General features: G+C 36.4%; 2 protein-coding genes across 9 annotated transcripts; one reads left to right on the top strand and one right to left on the bottom strand.

Annotated features, from left to right (window-relative positions):
• The first annotated feature begins 1,833 nt into the window (after positions 1-1,833).
• Positions 1,834-4,041, top strand: LOC103721158 (homeobox-leucine zipper protein HAT4-like). Its single transcript, XM_008811232.4, has 4 exons — positions 1,834-2,220; positions 2,387-2,694; positions 2,796-2,875; positions 3,221-4,041. The coding sequence occupies exons 1-4, from the start codon at positions 2,082-2,084 to the stop codon at positions 3,585-3,587; spliced, it is 894 nt and encodes a 297-aa protein (XP_008809454.1). The 5' UTR covers positions 1,834-2,081; the 3' UTR covers positions 3,588-4,041.
• A 1,581-nt stretch (positions 4,042-5,622) lies between these two features.
• LOC103721159 (U-box domain-containing protein 52-like) lies at positions 5,623-21,287 on the bottom strand. 8 transcript variants are annotated; one of them, XM_017846192.3, is made up of 11 exons: positions 18,949-19,242; positions 18,220-18,464; positions 12,943-13,064; positions 12,722-12,843; positions 9,906-10,099; positions 8,659-8,975; positions 8,429-8,530; positions 7,912-8,340; positions 6,449-7,201; positions 6,066-6,254; positions 5,623-5,960 (listed from the first exon to the last, which is right to left on the bottom strand). In XM_017846192.3, exons 2-10 carry the CDS (start codon positions 18,410-18,412, stop codon positions 6,072-6,074), a joined length of 2,415 nt encoding a protein of 804 aa, XP_017701681.2. In that variant the 5' UTR covers positions 18,413-18,464; positions 18,949-19,242; the 3' UTR covers positions 5,623-5,960; positions 6,066-6,071. The 8 variants fall into 8 exon arrangements, with proteins under 8 accessions (XP_017701681.2, XP_026665845.2, XP_008809458.2 ...); XM_026810044.2 differs by lacking the exon at positions 18,949-19,242 and adding exons at positions 20,966-21,020; positions 21,187-21,287 and having other exon boundaries at positions 5,667-6,254; XM_008811236.4 differs by having other exon boundaries at positions 5,667-6,254; positions 18,934-19,242.
• Between the last annotated feature and the right edge of the window lie 1,230 nt (positions 21,288-22,517).

The raw sequence follows: 22,517 nt of genomic DNA, 5'->3' as shown, positions 1-22,517 counted from the left end.
AGTTAGGGCCCCACTTAATCAACACCACCCCGACAAGATCTCGCAAGTAGAGGCCATCTACTCCTTTTATTTTTTCCCTCCTAACTTATTTGAGTTCTATTCCATCAATCAAACAATCACTTCTCCCAAAATGCCTCCCAAAAACTTAATAAACAAGCTATATTCCCTTCTAGATCATTATTTATTTATTTGTTTCATAATTCAAACTGTTGAGAAGCCTTCATCTAAGCTGTTCATGACAAAAACACACTATATAGCAGCTTTAATTAATTACTTAACTAACTACCAATTTTGTCCCTGTTGGTATGGGCCAAATTGTTGATAGTGCACATTATTTATTTTCTTTAAAACTTCATCCATAATTAAAAATTCTAGTAACATGTAAGCTGAGTTTAATTTAGCAATGACAATACTATTTAGTACAACATCTGCACAAATTGTTATATAAAATATTTGTTTCAACCCCCTAATTCTACCATTGATGTTAACATTATTGCTCTTCATGATGCTACAAAGTGTGTTATCTTTATATATCTTATTGCACTTGAATTATTATTATATGTGCAACTGATACTTTGACAGGTTGATTAACAAAAGTTGCATTTGTTAACCTTGAAAGGAAGGCGAGGTGATGCCATGGATGAGGGGGAAAATGGGGAGGGGACATGAGGGGAACCCAATGATTTCGGAGGGAATGGGGGTGCCGGGGAAAAGAACGACAGCATGACACGCACGACCCTAAGTTGTGGGTCCCACCCGTGAGTTCACGTGTGTTCCTCTACCTGCGCTGCCGCCACGTGCTCACGCTATCCACCGGCTCGAGCCGCCGTTCCCGGACCGACTTCCTTGCCATTTGCTTGCTTGTCCTTGTATGCCCTCATATTTATAATAATTTTTTTATTTTTAAAAAATATCTATTATATTTTTTTTTTGAGGGTGATTTATCAAAATGATGCATTCTTTCAATTTAAAGTTAATTTATAGAATTAATAAAAATTATTAAAAAAATATTGAGAAATTGCAAACCATCTATATTAGAAAAAAAGAAAAATTCATAAGAACTTTATAAACTTTCACATGTAAGAACATACGAAGGTAGACATTTGAAATATAAAAATTAAAACTACATCCCATATTTTATGATTATGAATCAACAAGAATAGGTACAACATAATCAGACCCAACTATATATAAGAGTAATAAAATAATAATTAGTTTATTAAATTTTTTTAAGCAAAAAAAATGTGATCATAGTGTCCCATTGTAACAAAAAAGAAAAAGAAAAAATTTCTTACGATCTATAGAATAAATATTGTCTTAAGCTAATACAAAGTATTAAATAAATTATATGCATCATATAATGACTATATAATAGAATGATGTATTAATGATGACTACTATTTATTTTATTATTTTTGTATATAACATAAGATAGATCTAAATCGAATAACAATTTTTATTATAGTTGTTCATGTCCAATCCAATTCTTATTTTAGTTAATAGGAAAAGTTCGAAAGAAGTAATTTTTTCATTCATGTCAAACGCTTTGAAACCAGCCACTAATTCTACTCACATAAAAAATAATAATAATAATGCAACCACTGCATCCATGTTTGTCCGTTTCACAATTTCACCGGTTGTCTACTTTTGATACCCAAATGCTACTGGAATCCAGCAAAGAACTGGGAAAGAGAGTCAAACCTGCCAAGCAGCGAAGCCGCCGGGTTTTGAGGGCTCGGTCGACGACTTCTTTCATCCAATGATCGAACCCAACCTCGGAGATCACCTACTTAAATAAAACTAGGTTATAGACTCCCTAGGCTTAGGTTAAGGCTAGATTCATCCTAAGGCATCCATGAATCATGATTGCCATTATTGGTGAAGCCTCTGACAAGTTAGCCATGATTGAAGGAGACTTGACCCCCACCCTCCTCTTTATCTTCTCTTCTTTATAAGTTCCCCACACCCTCATCCATTCCCCTCAAAGCTGAATTCATTCTCTCCCAATCTCTCTTGTTCTCCTTCTTCTTCCCCTTTCTGAAGAGAGAAAGCAGAAGGCCCAAAAAAACTAGAGACCAAAGATGATGCAGGAAAAGGTGGATCTAGGCCTTAGCTTGAGCCTCAACTCTTCTCAAAGCCACATTCCTCCTTCCACCTCCTCTCCTTCTCCATTCCCCTTCCATCAAAAGCCACTATGGTCTAAACTTCCTTCTCCTTCAGGTACTTTATTTCATTCTAACATAACATAATATATATATATATATATATAAAGAATTCATAAAGCCAACCTTAGATAACTAAGGCAAGGCTTAGAGGGTAAGAGTATTTGGAAAAGCTTCGATGAAAAAGGAGTCTAAAATCTAGATGTGGATTTCATGCAATGCAGTAGAGGAGGCGCAGCCGAAGCTGAAGGGGATCGATGTGAACAGGAAGCCAGGGGTGGAGAGAGTTCTTGAGGAGGAGGAGGAGGAGGAGGGCACATCGTCGCCAGATAGCACGCTTTCGAGTTTGAGTGGAAAGAGGAGTAGGAGGGATCCATTTTCCAATACTGAGATCCATCGGCTCGAGAGGATGAGCTCGAAGGGGGTCAGCGATGAGGAGGATGGAGAGGGCTCTCGGAAGAAGCTCCGGCTCTCCAAGGAGCAGTCTGCTGTTCTCGAGGAGTGCTTCAAGGAGCACAATACCCTCAATCCAGTAAGCTTCTTTTTCTATCTCATTCGACTTCTTGTTCTCACTGGCTTCAATGAAAGATTGATTCTAAGTTTGCTTATGTTATTTTGTTGATAAATGAGTAGAAGCAGAAGATTGCATTGGCAAAGCAGCTCAACCTTAGGCCAAGGCAAGTGGAAGTATGGTTCCAGAACAGAAGAGCAAGGTAGATGTCTTCAAATAAACTATTTAACATAAAATCATGATATTACTTTATTTGTAAGATGATTTTTTAAAAAAAAAAATGAATTCTGATTTTATAAGATCAAGTCTTTAGTTCAGCAATATTTTTTTTTAAAAAAGTATCTAAATTCAAAAACTTGAAACTTTTTACTCTCGAGTGAAAGAGAGGTTCTCAAAGTATAACTCTGCTGTTTTATTTCTGAATATATTTTTTTTCAAGGAAGGAGGAGAATAAAATTGTCATTTTGAAAGCATAGCATAAATGAAAGCATACCATGGGGAAAGTATGGAAATAGATCATGATAGTGGTAAGTGAAACTTGTTACAGGACAAAGCTGAAGCAGACTGAGGTGGACTGTGAATACCTGAAGAGGTGGTGTGAGAGGCTGACAGAAGAAAACAGAAGGCTACAGAAGGAAGTTGCCGAGCTGAGGGCACTGAAGCTGCTGTCACCAATGCAGATGCCTGTGAGGATGATGCCTCCCACCACCCTCACCATGTGTCCTTCCTGCCAGCGAGTGATCTCCCCCTCGAACTCATCCAACTCCTCCACCACCACCACCACGGCCACCGCCACCTCGTCTCCACCGGCAAACCACCAGCACCACCACTTGTTCCCCAGCACGGCCCACTCGAATCCAAATCCATGGGCCTTGACGCCTTTTGGAGCTGCCTACCTCAATCAGAGCTCCTAAATCTGGGTATCTATGATAATGAGACTACGCAATGCTATGCTGGTGCTGAAACATTTGTATCAAATGATGCAAAGATATGTTGGTACCATGGTTGGAGATGGAATGGGAGAATGAATTTTCTTCTCCCTATGTCATTGTGATAGGTAAAGGTGATGAAATGAAATCCCGTCTATATTTTTTTCTGACGGGCATGTACCAAACCATTTATTTTTGCTAATCAATTAATCCAAGCATTTCTTCAATGAGAGGTCTATGCATTGAGTCAGATATCAAAAGGATGAAGGAAAGCCCATCTGTGTGCAAGTTTTCATCACCCTTTCCATTGTCCCTATTAGTTAAAAGAGGATTTGTATGTTTCTATTGTGTTATGATTTGAGGTTAAATCTTGGTGCAAATGTAAGATTAGGATCTCATTCGAAAAGTCTAAGCAGAAGGTATTATTTGAGTTCCTTTTCGACAATGCGTAACTAATATGAGACTAAACATACCTTCGCACAATTCATTACATATTCTCGTCATTTAAGCCCTTGCATCCTCACCAGACCAAGAGTCCAAATTTAATAAAATCTAATAATAAATGTCACGGTTGGCTTTAGAGAGTCTTATAATCTATATGGGTTATGGATTATGATTGCTCTAATACCTTTTATAATGACCCAAGACTTTATCGTAAGAGGCTACAGAGAAAGTGTAATTTTGGTTCTTTGGCTTTATGTAGGTATCTGGGATTTTTCCAATATATAACCGATGTGAGTAAATATCCACCCACTTAGGTCCTCACACCCTTTTTGTGTGTTATAATCTACCATTGGTACTGCATTGGTGTGATAGTGGAGAATGCCTCCAGATCTTGTGATGAAAGGAAGAGATTGAAGCCCGCCTTAACCTTGCAAGCAGAGTTAGAATTGGCCTAGATAACAAATATCAATTCCTTTGAGTCAAGAAAGGATCTCCTGATATGTTTGGAAGCTGCTATCTTATCACAGCAAAATGTATGATGGATCATTTACCAATGCAAACTCAATTTTTATTAAATGCACACAGATCAAAAATTACATTTTAGATGTTTATAATCTTTACTTCTACACATTTAAGTGGATACAAAGGCATGATGGTGATTGAGTTAATGCATTATAACAAGTAATATGACTGCTAGTTTTCCATGGCACTCTATTGATAACCAACGATAAACCTTAAGATCGTAAAAACCATAATCCAAATATTTGAATATTTCTAAGCCATAAATAACCACATAACAATGCATGGTGTCATTAAATTCATTTATATTTCTATTCTTTTGATGTATAAGAGATCCTAGATATATAAGAATTGATTATCAAATATTTTTAGAAGTTGTCGATTATCATAGGATAGTGTGGATATTCCATTCAATGAACCATAATTCATAGAACACCAATAGTGGATTGTAGATGTATGATAGGAGGCTAACCCAACTTGACCCGTTTTGCTATTTGCCCCTGGCATAAGGTTTCATACTTGTGGTGGTGAGCCTTAGCACAATGATAAAGTTACTTCATTATAACCTAAAAGTTATGAGTTCGAAATATGAAAATAATCCCTGTGAAGGTGAAGCTACATACATCTAATGATCTCTTGATCCGACAATAATAGGAGCCTTGTGCACTGAACCACCATTTTTTATAAAAATTGCACACCCATCTAAATGTTTCTTGGATTGAACTCACAGTAGTACATGCACCAACCCCTTTTTATTTCTGGACATGGGAAATATAGTTTGGCCAAGTGAGAAGAGTTTAAAAGTTTTGGAATGGCTAGTGCCTTTTCAAACATAAGTTGTAATTTTTAAATGGATTGTGCTTGGGTAAGCATCAATAACCCTGTCTAGACTTTTTGTACCAAAGCCAAAACCAGAAAGAATCCACAAAGGAAGCATGTCACTCCATGAAGTCCTAATTTTGAAATGGGACTTGTTTTGGCCAAATCTCATGTCTTACCTAAAGTCACTCTGAGCTTATGCTTATCAAGCAGAAACCAAAACCACCAATAAAACAAGTTTTGAAGGGTGAAAAAGTTATTATAACCACAGCAGAAAATGTATTTTAACTGTACATATCAGAACCATAAGGTACCTTCAATATAATCAACAAAAATCTGTCCCAAATATATAGTATTTTTCCATGCTTTCAGTTATCTATAAGACTACGAAAGTAGCTTACCAGACAGTACAAGCTAAATCTATCTGCAATAATCCATGTAACTAAATATCTCAACCTTCATATCACTGTCCCTTTCCATTTCTCTGACCTGTAATATTGTATCCCCAATGTCGACACTTTGTTTCAGCTGTATAGATCACGCCAATGCAACATAAAAGATGGGATGTCACAATTTCTGTGCTAAAGTAGGCTTGAATCATTGACCATGCAATACACAAGGAATTCAATGAAAGATGAGATAATTGGTTTAATTTTACAAAAAGGAGTAGATGGGTCTCACATTGCATCATTGAGACCTAGACTTCCAGTCCATAATTGCAGACCGAAGAGAATGATTGGGTATAAGGTTCTTATTAGGCAACTGTAAATTTGTCATCGGAGACTTGTCATTCATGCCAAGCCATATCTCAATTGCTTTACGATCGTACGTATACCCATCAGATGCAACACAGGGATCATTCATCACCTCCTGTGCCAAATTTCAGTGTCATGGGTTTTAGTCTTCCATATAGAACAAATCTACATGGAATTCGAAGATGCAAACTAAGCAGATCAAGTAGTAGAATTTTTTTTTTCTTTTTCTTTTGTTTCATAAATGGCAGCCACATATGAAGAGGAATAGACACCAAGCATAGAGTAGACAAGAGCTAATGATATACTGACCTGAAGAATTGGACAAATGAAATGGTTAGGAGGGGCAGATGGGGTATGCGATGCGCAAACATGGGCCTTGTCCGCAATCACTTTCAATTTCTCTAGCAAAGGAAGAACTTGTTCCTTCAAAGCAGGTCTGTCCTTGCGCCGCAGTTCAGCACAGCCTAGACCAAGAAGAGCCAACTCCTGAGTCTCCTCTAAAGGCCATTGCCCAGCCCCAGGATCCAAAACCTCCATCAAGTTTCCTTCTTCTAATGCTCTTTCCACAATGAGGGTCAGCCCCATAGGTGGTTTTGCTGTCAGCAGCTGCAAGATTACCATCCCTAAAGCATAGATATCTGATTTTGCGGAGACCAAACCAGTCCTTTGATACTCAGGGTCGATGTAGAACATTGTTCCAACGGGAGTCGTGTCCTTAATCATTGTACACATCGGAAGATTCACCGCAGGAAGCAATGTCGAGAGACCAACATCACCAATCTTGCTCACGAAGTTACGATCAAGCAAAATATTTGCTGGTTTGAGATCCCGATGAATGATAGGTTCTGGCTTTGAATTGTGAAGGAAAGCTAGAGCTGAGGCAACTTCCCAAGCTATTCTATACCGGTGGAACCATGGAAGAGGGGCTGTATTATCTTTGCATTGCAACCTGTCATCTAGGCTTCCATTTTCCATGTATTCATAGACCAGGCAACCACGCTCAGTGCAGGCACCAAGAAGCAGCAGCAAATGCGGGTGATGAATTTTACTGAGAATCTCAAGCTGAGAGAAGAAAAATGTCCAGTGAGACACTCGAAGGAGTCCAAAAAAGAAAACTAAAAAAAATTTAGGGATCACAATGCATAATACTAAGCAAAACATTAGTTAAAACCATGGTCTGTTATACCGGTCCATACCGGCCGGTACGGGCCGGTACGTACCGGTTCAGCTTGGGACCGGTACCGGATCAGCGTAAAATCCGGTACCGGTAATTTATTGTTGAAGAACCGGTACGGAACCGGTTCGGACCGGTACGGAACCGGTTCGGACCGGTACGGAACCGGTTCGGACCGGTACGCCACCGGTACAGGCCGCCACCGGTACGCCGACCGGTACCGGTATGGCGGACCTTGGTTAAAACAAACAAACTTTACATGTTCCAATCACATTCAGTTTAAACAAAGTGAGTGCAAAACTCACATCTATTATTAGCCTTTAAAAAAATATTTGAACATTAATAGCTCGAAAACATTTCTTTACTTCAAAAGGACAGAAATTTCTTAAGATCTGTGCAACATAATTAACAGCTAGAAAGCATTTCTTTACTTCAAAAGGATAGAAATTTCTTAAGATCTATGCAACGTAATTAACAATGTTAATGCTGTAGCAGAAGCTTTTGAGTTGGTTAAATCAGTATATTTTTGTGGTTATTGTTAGAAAAATTCAATATGTAAAGCTTTTAGATGTAATCTTCTTTGCAATATCTTCCACACCTCTTGTTTGAATTGCATGGTTCCATGACCCTCATTGGAGTGGAGAACTTTCACTGCTGCAGTTGTATGATGGAAGCTACCCTTATAAACTATACCATTAGCTCCCCTCCCAATTGTAAGGCAATCAGAGAATGATGATGTAGCAGATTCTATTTCCTCCCATGTGTACTTCTTGTATGGTTCATCATTACATGCAAGGGCCTTCTCTAGCCGTTGCTTCTCATTGGCTTCACGAGCAGCATTATTCTCCGAGTCTTTTCTATGCAACACTTCCCTCTCAGCACATTCCTTGATAAATTTAGATTCCCTTTCTGCTGTTTCACGTTTTTCCCTTTCTTGTCTTGCCAATTCCCTGACCATCTGTTCTCTTAATTCTATCTCTTTAAGTTTAATCTCTTCCTCCATCCGCCGTGCAGTTAATTCATGCAACTACCACAGAAAAGATAGAAAATTCAGACAAAAAAAATCTGTGAATATCTTCTGAGATCCAGTCTCTAATGCAGAAAATCAAGCTTACTTGCTGAGAAGCATCATTTGATTCACTCCGAGCAACCACACAAAGCTTCTGGAAATGCCTAAGTTCAACTCTCAGCTTTTCAAGCTCAAAACTAACATCAACCTACAAGCAGACAAAATTTCAGAATAGATAAATCACTGAAATCTGACCTGATAAACAGTCTTTCCATATGTGAGATCTGCTGCCGAAAAGACATAATTCTCTATGCTTCTAGGTTTGACATTCATTACCTGATTTCCAGGGACTGAGGAATCAGTTCTAACTTCAGATGTTGATGCCTGATCAGGACTGTGCAACTGATTATCTGTCTGGAAGCTTCTGTAACTAGAAACCATGCTATTATCACATTGTGTTTCTGTCACAATGGAACTGGAACTAATGAAATCATCATCAGTAAATAAAGATATACTCCTGGTATGAAGGGTATCAGAAGGGCTGGCCCCCATATTGACAAAATTGCTATTTATATTTGCAAGAGCTTGGTTACGCTGAATTGGTAGAGATGCATGATGAAGAGAAGAGCTTGTTATATCTGTGTCTGTCCATTCTGTAGACAAAATAAAAGGGTCATTAGCAATAATATCCAAACATTACTTGAACTCCAAATACGTATAGTACATAAATTTTCTGTACAAAATGCTGTTCCTGAATTAATTCACAGCCAAAACCAAAGGAAATGCCTTTTTAGCAAGATTAACATTTCTTCAAGCGTATAAAGGATAAAAAATACGCAACTACTGTTGGATCTTAACAAATGTATGAAATTGATCCTTGAAGTGAGAAGTTCCAATCTAACAGTCAGTTTGTTAGAAGATGACTCCAATATTTGATGGTACAGCTCCAGTTAAATGTCTAGGGCATGAATGTGGGCTCTAACACTGGAGCAGATGTGTTGTAGTGGATGCTAATCCAGTGAGGCATCAATCCAGGTATGCACAAGTTTCACTGAATCATACCAAAATAGGTACATTATCAAATGTAATCCATAAGTGCAGACCCTATGCAATATACAAACTTATATATTTATCAATTGAATAAATAAATGAATAATACATCATGGAGAGCCTACAATGATGTAATGAAGCAAATAAAAATATTGTAACTGCACCATCTCTATCAGAACTACAAGATTGGCCAAATAATAAGGAATTATATATGCTAATAGAAAAAAATAGTAATTCATATTTGTTTATAATATTGTTCTTCCCTACAAAACATTCAGGAACCTGATACGTATGCCACATGAACTTGATTTCAAGTGTATACACAACATGAACAAACATAGGAGTGCATATCTAAGCAGAGAGGGGGCAAAAAAAAAAAAAGGGGAGAGAGAGGGAGAGAAATTGATGCCTAATATCTACATTATCTTCGAATCTTTTTTTTTAGGGGCTGCATGTACATTGTATTGCTTTGGCCTTCCATTTTGAATATTTTCTAGAAGCAGCTCAATGTTCTTCTTAGCAGAAGTAAATACCTGATCTTGCACTGGAAGACAGGCTTGAGAAGCTTCGAGAAGTACTTGAAATGTTTTCTTCATTTGTCATATCATCTACCACTGTCGTTGATGCACGCACAGATAACAATTTTCCTTTCAACACAACATATACTGTACAAAAGCCTGGGATGCATGATGAGATTCTTGAAGACATTTTATTGCTTCCAATTTTCCTAGAAAATAAATGTACTCGTAATTCAGATCATGTCAAAGACATATAACTGTGCGATTGCAGGTGCAAGAGGGGCTCTTTCAGAGAAAAACTTGGTATGAAGAATAAGATTTACTCACAATGAATAAAATAGGAAATCCATGCAAATATATGTACAAGTGTTCATCCAGTAAAGATTGAAATAATTAGAGAAGAAACTGAAGATAGAGGAAGAAAACAATGATGAAAGAAACTTCTCATTAAATTCTAAAATACTATATTTTAACCAGCCATCTGAGGACAAATGATACAATTTTAACTTAAAACTCTGTTAACATCTTGACAAGCACAAGTTTTGCTCAACTTTGTCTCAAAATATTAAGAGACAAAAGGCAAAATAGATGATGCATGCATCAGAGATAAGCTTTATACTTAAGTCTTTATCATGTATCATGATCTAAGAATCATCATGAAACTAAGAGAAAAATCTATTTCTGCATTCGCAGAAGAAACAGAATCTATTGTCAACTCTGTAATAATAAAGAAACAAATTCATGTATTTCATCCTTCAGGCATTTATGTATTACCGTTTACAAGCTTCATGAAAGAGCAAGCTTCAAAGTTACCAATTTAAAATGTATACCACAAAAATGACGAAGTACGATTCAACAAAATGAAATATAAAAAGAAAAAAACAGAAGAAGGCGTACAAATCAGTGATCATACAGGAGAGGACCCAGATCATGATTGGCACCTGTGCATTTGGTGTCTCAGGTGATTCCCATCAATTTTTGGCTGCTATGCATTACTGACTCTTTCTTTTTATCCCCCGTCAACATAAGCATTTTCATCTATCTTCATGATTTTCTCAATTCCCTTGATTCAGATATGGTATTTGAAGATCAAGTTAATAAATGATCCATACTTTCATGATCATCTTTATTCTTTATTTCTAGGCTAAGACATCAGTTCCTTGGGCCTGACTCTGAACAAAAACCTTGAAACTCAAATGAGTCAACTTTTCCTTTACTATTTGAAAAAATGCGAATGAGTTCAAGCGAGGCCTATGCTTAAAATTTTGGTTCAAAAAAATGAACTATGTATAATTTGAGCTTGGCCCCAGGCTCCAACTTGATGCAATCTCAAGCTCATGTTTTTCCGTACCAGTCAGTACCGGTGCGTACTTGACCGTGTAATATACTATATTGGTACCGAGCGATTTGCAATATAGGAGGCATACCGAGTGTTGGTATGCCAAAACTATCTCCCGTACCAAGCATACTAACACAGTAACAAGGATGATACTAGCACATGGTTTGGTACAGAGATGGCGAACCTTGCTTGACCTAGTTCATATTTTTGACCAAAATACATTCTTTTTTTTCAAACTTGGCTCAAATCAACCTAACCGCACTCAACCCAACCATATAATATTTGGATTTAAACTTGTAAAGTCAGATCAGTTCGAGTTGAAGTGGTTAGTTTTAATACTGAATTGGAGTGGGTTAGGATTAGCTATTTTGCTGGTTAAAGTGGCCTGCTTTAAGCTAGGTGGAGCTGGGATCAAGGCTTTAACCGTGGAATGAAATCAAGCCTGGGGTCCCAGAATAACCTGGACAATTAACAGTTTGACATGCCTAGTTCTGAACCCAAACCTGTCTGAACATTACCAGCATTAAGGGCTTCAACCTGACAAAACACAAACTTAACTGTATATTCAGAACAAAGCTCCAAATTGAACCTAACTTCAATCTAGCTTAAATCAACCGAACCTGACTCAACCCCTTCCAATTCGTGTTTGGGTTGAAAATTTTGTAGTTCAAGCTCATGCAATTCAGAGTAGGGTTGAATTGAGCTTCCCTTTAGGTACTTTTTGGGTTGGATTAGGCCAGATTTGACCCTTAACCAAACCCAACCTGTCCAAGTTGCATCCCTGTCCATACAAGTTAGCAGAAGACATTACACTTAAAGCCCTGTCTGATTTTTGAATAAGGAAAACTGAATAAGTATTTTATTCCTTTTTATGTATTCTACTATCTGCCCAGGGATAAGTTTTAAATTTTGTTTGGCTGGAAATTGGGAATATATTGGACTAGTTGCAAATGTTGTTTGGTTTGGAAGGCAGGAATAAATGGATAAGGGCTAAGTGGCTAGCCTTCTTTTGTAAAATCAGGGGGGACTAGTTTTATTCAGGTAAGGGTGTTTATATGCCTGTTGAATGTAGTAAAACTATGCAGGTTACATAAGCTTTTGGCACTTGGCTGAATAAACCCATTATTCAGTACGTAATTGGGGTTTAGTCACAAACCAAACAGAGCCTAAAGGGCATCACGTTCCATTGTGTATTCGTTCTACTTTCTTTGGGTTAAAATTAAGAAGCTTACTGCATTCCAGAGGTGATCACACTAGGTGCGTACAGTGGTTTCTAAGAAGTAAAATGCCCAAGAAGGAATTATATTCTTAAACAATATTTAAGTCAAGGTAGAATTTTGTTCATTTATGAGGTTTCGATCAACAATTATATCTACGATATTAAATACACAAATTGAAGGAAAGAACAATAGTCATTTAACTGCAGTACTCTATATTCATAAAGTAGGCTACTATTTATAATATCTCTAAGAATATGTCGAATTTATATTACCTAGTAAACACATTCCGGGAAGAAGAACCTATGACAAGCTTGCTTATTGAAAATTTAGCAATCTCTCCAGAAATTGCTTCAGCCACATTATCTGCCTCAATTACAACAGATTCTGCTTCTACCTTCACACCAAAAAAAAAAAAAAAAAAAAAAAAAAAATCAGATCATGCACTTTGATAAGTTCTTTGTTTAATACATCCAAAAGAAACAAGAGATTTTACCCTTCTTTGAGCGCACATTTGTTTGTACAGGAGAAGCATTGAATTTGTTTGCCACTCTATTTCCTTTTTATATGCAGCGGCAACATCTTCTCGTACATCTGAAATAGGAATATAGTTTCCCACTGAAGTGGAAAAGTAACAGGTCAAACAACAAATGTCACAGTCTTTGAAGAAATAAAGCAATAGATATGGGCAGAATAATGAAGATGAATGCAATGAAATATTCACTCATGTGTAGAAAAATAACGCAAGGGCATTTTGAGATGTATGGTTTACAAAATGTGGAAAAAATAAGAAATTTGACAACAAACTATAATTAAATATACCAAAAAAAGGGCAATGAGTGGTGCAACGATTTTAGCAGGACCATTAAAATGAATTTTTATTTCCAGACCCTTGCTTTGGCGCTCACTCATGAATAGTTCAGGTCAAGTTTTTATGTCTTGGCAGGACGGGGGGCGTCCTGGCCGTCCTGTTCCATTGAGAAAATGGGACAAGGATGGGGTTGAGGCTCCACCACATGAGGAGAGGAAGAAAGGGGAAAGAAAGAAAAAAGAAGGAAGATGAAGAAAAGGAAAAAAATAAAAGGAAATAAGAAGAAGAAAAATGAGAGAAAGAAATGAAGGGAGAAGAAAAAGAAAGAAAGGAAGGAAAGAAGAAGAAAAAGGGAAAAAGAAAGAAAGGAAGGAAAGAAGAAGAAAAAGGGAAAAAGAAAGAAAGGAAGGAAAGAAGAAGAAAAAGGAAAGGCAAGAAAGGAAGGTAGAAGAAAAAGAAAGAAAATAAAAAAGAAAGAAAGAAAAGAAGGAGAGAGAGGGAGGATATCTACCAGGATGCATGATCGGGACTGCCGCCGAGATGGGGTGGGACAGTAGGGTGTCCCATTCTATGGACAAACCAGAACACCCCTGTCCCATGGGATTTAAAACTTTGGTTCAGGTTATAATATTCAATAGTACCACAGGTTATAATATTGGTTGGTTGTGAGTAGTTCAGGAATATGTTCTAAGAATCTAATTAGCAGAATAATGACTAATTGAGAAGAAGCTATGCGCAAAGATTTATCTTTCTATCTCTGTATATTTAAAAACAATCTGGTTTACTATGCAGGACAGTTAAATGATATAGGATTCCCGTGTTTATTTCTAACACTTGAAGGGCTTATCCAACATTCATATGCTCATATATCACCACTGCATCTTGTGTTGCTAATTGATTATTCTTTCTCCACACAATACAAGACTTCAATTAAATTGGTCCACCCAAGGATTTTGTCCTGTCAGAAGCCTTAGTGTTATGTTAAGTGCTGTGATTATGAAAAAACTGTCCTTTTCTATAAATGCACTCCATCTATCGATGCTTATGACCTCATGCCATCTGTCATCAATATATATATTAAATTTTCTATCCTTCAAGCAACTATAACATGAAAATTGCTGCTTTTTAGTGTTTTTTTTACAGCTCAGACAGCTCATCTTGAACATGATTGCATCATACATAGAGCAGCTTGAGTAAAAGAAAAAGAGCGGGGCCAAAAGGCTCTGTATGAGTTTATTAGGACTGATAGTCTTTGAATATTTTAACAGCATGTTTGGGTTTTTCTAGAGGGTTCAACTCCTAGTTATTCTAAACAATATTGCCTGTTTGAGTCATTTTTTCTGATAGGCATCAGAAATGTGGTTGCTTTTTAATATATTGATTGCATATATTAAAAATGCTATAAATCATGAGACTGTAGTTAATGACTTGATAGTCTTACATCTATTGGTTTAGGTATTAAGAAGTATGATATTTGCAAATCATGGTTGATGATGGTTTACTATTGCACTCACAGATATCTTAATTTGTACCCATGTTTGCAACAACATCACACACTTGCCGAACTAGTTATATAGATCCTTTGAAATTGCTATAAACTTGATTAACAACTTCTATATGCAGCTATGGTCTTTCTTTTGTTATGTCTACTAGAAGGTTGCTCATTAAAATAAACCAAATATGTTAATGTGTTTCCCATGATGAGTAGGTTAATAGAGGCAGAATTGAGAATATACATGGATGAAAGGGCCAACTAAAATAAAGATCAGTGCCAAGTTTTCCTAGGAAATGTAAAGTGGAAATCCATAAAACTACTCTGATAATTTCAATCATCTATCTATATTAGAACCAAAAGGAATACATATTAGTTTGTGCCTCAAAGATGGATGCAGTTCCTATGCTCAGTCATTATTGAAATTTGCTGCTCCTTCACAGCATGAGCTTATACAACCAACAAGGTAGCTGCCAACTGGCCTTCGGTCTTCCTTCTGTTCGCTAAAGTTGCCTTGATGGGGAATGAAAACCCAATTGTTTGATTGCTGACATCAGTTTGATTGTCATAAAATCTTTTCAATCCTTTTCTAGAGCCTTCTTGACTTAGAATTCTGCTCCATATCCAATTCCAATTTGATGAGAAATGACATATTCCTGAACCAAATTATGAATTCAAAACTACCATCAACATGATGATGAATAAATTGATTTGCTATCAGACCCTTTTGATAGTAGATAACTTCAATCCTTAAATCCAACTTCCCTTCCCTCAGTTTATTATTCATGCATGAGGGCAAATATTGATTATATAACTAAAACTAATGATTGTTAATTTGTTATTCTCACATCTACCTCCTAGCGCACTTGAATTCTGCTTATTATTAACAAGAGAAAACTTGTAAACAAGGAGTGGTGCAGCTCCTGAAGGTCAAGTCCTTGGTAAATGAATACAAGATCCGTGGCCAGATGGATATAAGGCTAAGTTATTGGACCTCCAACAAATATTTTAAAATAAATGTATCGCTCAACATTAGTAGTTTTGGCCCTTTCATCCTTAAGTGGATTAAATTAGAGGCACAACTAAAAGGAGCCAATCATTGTAGTATAGAGTGGGTCCATGTAGTGCATCATTATTCAATCCCAATTTTATGAAATCTAACACTTCTGATTATTATATTATTATATTTCTGCTGTTCCTAGAGACTTGATTATGCATCTTCAAATGCCACCATAGACATTCTCTATGATTTACTGTATTTTATCCATGATTATTTGAACACCATATGACAAAATTATGAAATTAGATGTATTTTCCACGATGAGTTTTTTCATGAAGGCATATCAGTGAAAAGATGGATGGAAATGCAATCCAACTAAATATGGTTCCACTTTTTAGAGGAGAATGCACTGTGGAATCCTAGAAAGCTAAAATGCTATTTTAGTCATCTTTTTTTATTGAAGGCATAAAATATCAAATCATCATGTCTCTTTTGTCAAGATTAGACAATAATTTCAAGAACTTCACTCTTTAGATTTCCTTCCTTCTCCTTTGGTAAATGATTTATTTATGATGGAAATTTCAGACATGACAACAAATAAGCAATGAGTAATGACTTCTATGAATAAGTGCACCCCCCCCTATCACTTTCCCCCAATCAAATATGGTTGATGATCAATAAGACGTAGCTAACTATGACAAAATGGGTGGCAAATCCAAGTCAGAGCCATAGTAAATGAAAATGAGTTCGCTGATCATGCAAGACTCGTGGTAGATCATAAAAACAATACTTTTCTGCAATTTGAAGTATCGATGCCATTATCCATACTGGAACCCTACCGACTCACAGTATGCATCCCCTAGTGCTGGCACAGCAAACAAGAGTTGAAATACCATGTGTTGGTATAGGTCGGCACTGAAGGGTATACGTGTATCAGAATAGTATGGCCAGTATGGACCAATACATTCTAGAAATTAAAATCACTAGGAACAATGCTTTAGGCCCAATGCTCATTTGACTAGATCAAGAAGAACAACCATATCACCAAGCACAATGTGAAAATTAGGACAGAGCACAAGATAGCACTTAGAGATATGGTGTGCCAAGTGGCTTACCTGTAAGGTGATAAAAAAGAAGCTAGGTGAGAGTAGTGATGCCTCAGATCCCAGTGTTTTGAAAATATTATGAAGCTTTTAACTTTCTTTCCCGCGCGCACACACATGGAGAGAATCTTATGAAGCTTTTTGCATTCATAATATTAAAAACAAATTCCCTTTGTTGTTTCTTACCATTGAGAAGAGTCATGCAGCAGAGGACAATGTGTGGATGCCTTGGATGTCATCGTCCCTTGCATGGTGGTACATATTGCTCTCAGGTGGAAATGAAAGCCTCAAGTGTCTGCATTCCTACCGGCTCAGCTTCACCAATGATGATAGGGGTTTAGAAATGCTTCTAAGAGCTCCATGATGATGAAAGTTTAATCAATTGAACTCTTTGAATAATAATGGCCTTTGTGGAGAAGGAATAACTGTCAGAAAGAAATTTCATAGGGGAAATAAGGAGGCACTGAAATAAGGATTGGTGTTGAATAGTTAGGAAGGTAGTGGGAGGAAGTTATTTGTAAACCTTCCTGCAACTAACACAGCTGAAGGGGTGGTGATGGGAGCTTGGCAAATCGGCCAATAGCTAGCATTGGAAGTCATCGTTTGGTCATTGGAAGCTGCAACTTCTTAAAATTGATAAGATCAATGGATCAGAGTCACTTTGGGGGCCTACACTCCACTACTGGAACAAATGTTTAGCTTTCTTTGTGGGCCGTTTCGGTAATCTTAAAGAGCTAAACCTGAGGAATGAAAAAGAAATATGAAGAAAGAGCATCTTCCTTATTGCTTATGCAAATTAAGCTCATTAAACTTAAAGAGCACTACACCAAGATTCTGGTACACTTGGGTAGAAAATAATTTAATATATATACTGGTATGGAGTAATCTGTAGGCTCCTAGAGAGCCTAACAGATTCCCTTCATCACTGGACTGGTCTATTATGGAGCCAGTGTGACATTCTGGGCCTTAATTAGCTCTTGTTTGCATTTTTTTTGGGTGGAATCTAGACCTCCAATTCTTCTCCGATCCTTCAATCATCTTTTCTTCCAACTCTTCTTCTCTTGGGTGTTCTTTCACCCTTAATTTGTACTCATTACATTTTCTCAATGAAATGTGTGGGTGAGTTTTACCACAGTCTTGCTCAAAAAAAGTAAGGCAGAAATAAGCCAAAGCTGATCAATTTAACTTTCAATTCTTTCCCAGTAAAAAAAATCAATTTATTCTTCAATATTCAAATAAAAACATCACAGGAGGAGAAAAAGACAAGGATCCAGCAGACAATTTATTTTTTTGGTGAAAACAGACAATAATTAAAGACAAAAAATAAAAGATTTTTGTTTACAACCAAGTCACAAGTCACAACTTACTTGGTGTCGGAACCATCTTGATTGGAGGACGAACATGCAAGAGCCTGAAAAAATTCCGCCCTTCAGGAACGAACTTCTCAAGAGCCCACCTAACTGCATATTTGCTACTCTTACTTCCATTGACTGCCACCGCAACAACTAGAAAAGATGGAGGCAAAGATATTTCGGATTCCTTCACTTCTTGAATTTCCATTTTTTTATGTTTCCTTTTCCTTCCCAGTTTGCTGCTCAGGAACCAGTCTTCTCTGCCAAAAGAATTTTTTTCCTATTTTTCATATTATTTCAAGATAATTACTCCTAGACAACAGGCTACAACCATAATACATTATGCCAATTAAAAACAGGAGGAAGGCCAAAACCCAAGAACAAGAAATCCACTACTTTGTCCATGAAATCATGCACAATGTCTAAATATTGAATACTTTTAGAAAGATAAGAGACTTTTAGATACAATGAACCCAAAACAATAGAAAAAGTTTTTTTTTTTTTTCGGCCGCGGGGGGGGGGGGGTGCGAGTTGGGAGAAATTCCAACTTGAACCAAACAAGACCTGAGTATACAAATAACAAAGGCATTACAGCTGAAAGGATATTCAAAAATAAATATTAAGGTCATTTTTTTTATTCTACTGAAGAAACTTCAAAACTACCAACAACCGAAACACCTCAAATAAAATCCTCACAGAGATGGAGAAAATAAATATTTTTCAATAAACCTGGGAAATACAAACCCGCAATCGAATCATTCCATGGCCAGCGGGGCTGCAGGAAGAGCTTTCTTCAGTCACAGACTCACAAGAACCATCAAATCTACCTTTTAGAGGGCAAATGAGAAGTATCCAAAGGCATAAAAAGACCCCAACCCCATGCAAGTCCAGGGTCTTCAGATGGGAATTGGCATAAAGGAACCACCACAACCGATACACACCTAACCAAACTTTTGAAGTAATTGAGGAGGCAGAAGTAGATAAGACCATGTTCGCAGAGCAGGAGTCCAGCACCCAAATATTAGTCTTTGTATTTGATGGGACTCCTTACAAAAAAACAAACAGGGCAAAAAATAAGCAAGTTGACCTACTATTAGAATCCAGGGAAAGCAAGAGGCTGTTTTGTTCTTGGGCTTCGGCAAATCTTTCCAAAGGGAAATGGGAAACAACTAACAGCATAACAAATGCAACGTGACATCTGGTGGAGGCCACCTTTTTCTTGTGGAGCCCACCAATTCGACTTAAGGGAGGAAGGTGTGTGAAATTTTGAGTCGAGGTTGTTGGATTTCCTTTTTTTTTTTTTTTTTGGGATTGTTGTGCTCCACGTGAGAGGATATGTGAACTTTCTAACTCGAGGAGGCCAATCTACGGCCACGGCGGGCGTTGACGCGGTCAACTGGCAGCTGTCACGCGGTTTATGAAGGGCCGCGTCGACGCGAAGCTACCGGGCGGTGAGACTAGAAGGGTTAGACCTTCGCCTCATGCCGGCTGGAGAGAAATGGACTACGAATATTCTGGGAATTTTTTTTTTTACCATCTTCTACCTAGGAATTGGGGTAGGTAGGGAAATGAGTTGGAATTTTGACGAGGAAATAGAGTGGAAAATATGACACATGGGACCAAAATACCAAAATAAGGACATATTAGTGGATTTGGGTTAGCATATATTAAATGCCGGTGAAATATGTGTTACATCTTTGGTGCTGATAATAGGATATAAATATTTAATCCCTAACACCAGAATTACAATTTGAGTCTAACAACCACCGTATACTCACAGAGATTGACTCTATAAACATATAAAACATTTTGCAACATGAAGCAATAATAATTATTAGAACAAACTAAATTATTAAGTTGAAATATCACATATAATCATACTGAAATTTATAACTCAAAATCTTTAGCATTTAAGTTACTCATTTATAATCCTCTAGCAACACTTTAATATATACAAACCGATTAAAATTTGATCTGCTTCTCCGTACAAGCTGATATCTGTCTAATCATTCGATCTTGGATTTGAAAAAAAATATATATAGATAAAGATTATGAGTACAACTCTGTAAGTAATAAATCTACTTTATAGAATTGTATCAAGCTAATTCAAATAGTTTAGCTCAATTAAATTATACAGAACATGATACATATATATAAGTAGAGCTTATAACATTTACTTTCAACAATTTCTATCTATTGAAATCATACATTCATCTTTTCAATAGCATTTCATCGTTTCAATAATATAAATCGATAGATTATATCCAATCTCATAATCAACTATGCTTATAGTTATATATTTGTACCCAGTATCAAGTTTCCAATCCATCTTAACTCTACAGCCTAGACTACGGACACATACATCTCTTGTGGCCTAGATCATGTAGCCACATTTAACGCCTATGACGTAGGTCACTTAATCCTATTTGAATCCATATATAGCCAAGCCAAGAGTTAAGTGATACACACACACACACACACACATATATATATATGTGTGTGTGTGTGTGTGTGTGTATCAAAACTTCTTTTCTTTTTTCATACCATTTTCTAGTTTTAAAATTGAATATGCAGCAATTATAATTTTTCAAGCTTGATCCTCTATGGTGATTCAAATCATATGTAATTATTTAATAGAATTGCCATGATAAGTCAGATTTCATATAATCACAAAATTTCATATGCACTTCATTTTAAAAATATGATATCAATTTGCATAATTAATTTTAAACAAATACTACAAGATGTAATTTTTACTTACCTTGCATATGCCAACCACTAGGTAACTAAATCACTTCATAGAAGTTCCTCGAAACCTAATAATCCAAAATACCACACACATGAGAACCAATGGCACACTAATATTTTAAAGTAATTTCTAAAATTTCCAAAATTCAAAAATTTCCTTCTAAAATTTTTAGGAAACCCAAACTTCTAATTTCTCTGCTAATTATCATTACAATAAAGGAACGAGCTGCTAACCTTATCTTATTTTTGTCACAAGGTAGGAGAGACAGAGAGAGGACATAGTGGAGGCTCCTCTAGGGCTAACTCAGAGAGGAGAAATAGAGACCTAGAGATATAGAGTGAGAAAGAATGAGAGCAAGACCCCTCCTCCCCCACCCCCCCCCCCCCACCGCCGCCCAACCTGCCCCAACCTAGAGAAATAGAGCGAGAAAGAATGAGAGTGAAATCCCGACCTACAGAAATAGAGTGAGGAAGAATGAGAGCAAATCCTAACTAAGAGAAATAGAGCGAGAAAGATTGAGAGTGAAACCCCGACCTACAGAAATAGAGGGAGAAAGAATGAGAGCAAACCCACCCCTCCCCCTCAAATTCATGCCCTTTGTTCTTATCTAAGGGACCACTTAAGGTGGTTCCCTCAAATGGAAGGGACCTGATCCAACGAATCTGGCCAAGCACATCAATACCTGCATCATTAATGTATGCTATATTTTAAGCAGTAAACTTTAATAATAGTTGAATATTGGCGTTATTAATACTAGCATCCACATGGTGAATGGAGAACTCCACACAAGCTAAGTCTCGGTTTTAGATATATACTAGTATATAACCTGTGCAATACGCGGGATATAGTTTTTTCTCATTTTTCCAATTATTCTTAAAATGAAATATAGAAATATATATAATAGAATGATAATAAAGACAAAATAGAATACAATAGATATAAGAGCTTAATTATTTTTTAAAATAAATTATTAATATCAAAATTATGATATAATCACTATAAAAAATGTAAATAGTATATATATATATATCAATATAGTAAAATAATATATTATTATAGATAATAAAACCATGATAGAACCTACGTATAACAAGAAATAGACAAGTATTGCATCTTGGAGATATTTAAATACAATATAAAAAGATTATTTGTGGTTGTACTTTTGCTTAAAGTAGGATCGTGTTCATAAAAAATGCAATCGGAATTAATAAGCATTAGCATAATCTAACAACCTGCATGGGATATAGACTGGATATAGTACTGATGAAAAGTATTTTCATTAATATCAGCATATTAACAAGATATAGTTATTAGTAATGCCATTAATTTTTTTATTAATATAATAATATTAATAAAAATCTTTATTTAATTTGGTTTAAGAAGTTTTATTTAAATAAAAACTCTACTTATTCTCTAAAATAATAAATGTCAACTGGGATCTTGGAACTAAAATAGCATGGATGAGAGTTAAGGAGAGCTTGCATGAGAAAAAGATATAAATCCAAATATGAAGAAAATGAATCAACACAGATCATGTAAGCAATTTTCTCTATATTCATATATT

The sequence above is a fragment of the Phoenix dactylifera genome, chromosome 17 (assembly GCF_009389715.1).
Source record: "Phoenix dactylifera cultivar Barhee BC4 chromosome 17, palm_55x_up_171113_PBpolish2nd_filt_p, whole genome shotgun sequence".
NCBI classification, from domain to species: Eukaryota; Viridiplantae; Streptophyta; class Magnoliopsida; order Arecales; family Arecaceae; genus Phoenix; species Phoenix dactylifera.
The sequence above is the reverse complement of the archived record's forward strand: the minus strand, read 5'-3'. Positions and strand labels throughout refer to the sequence as shown.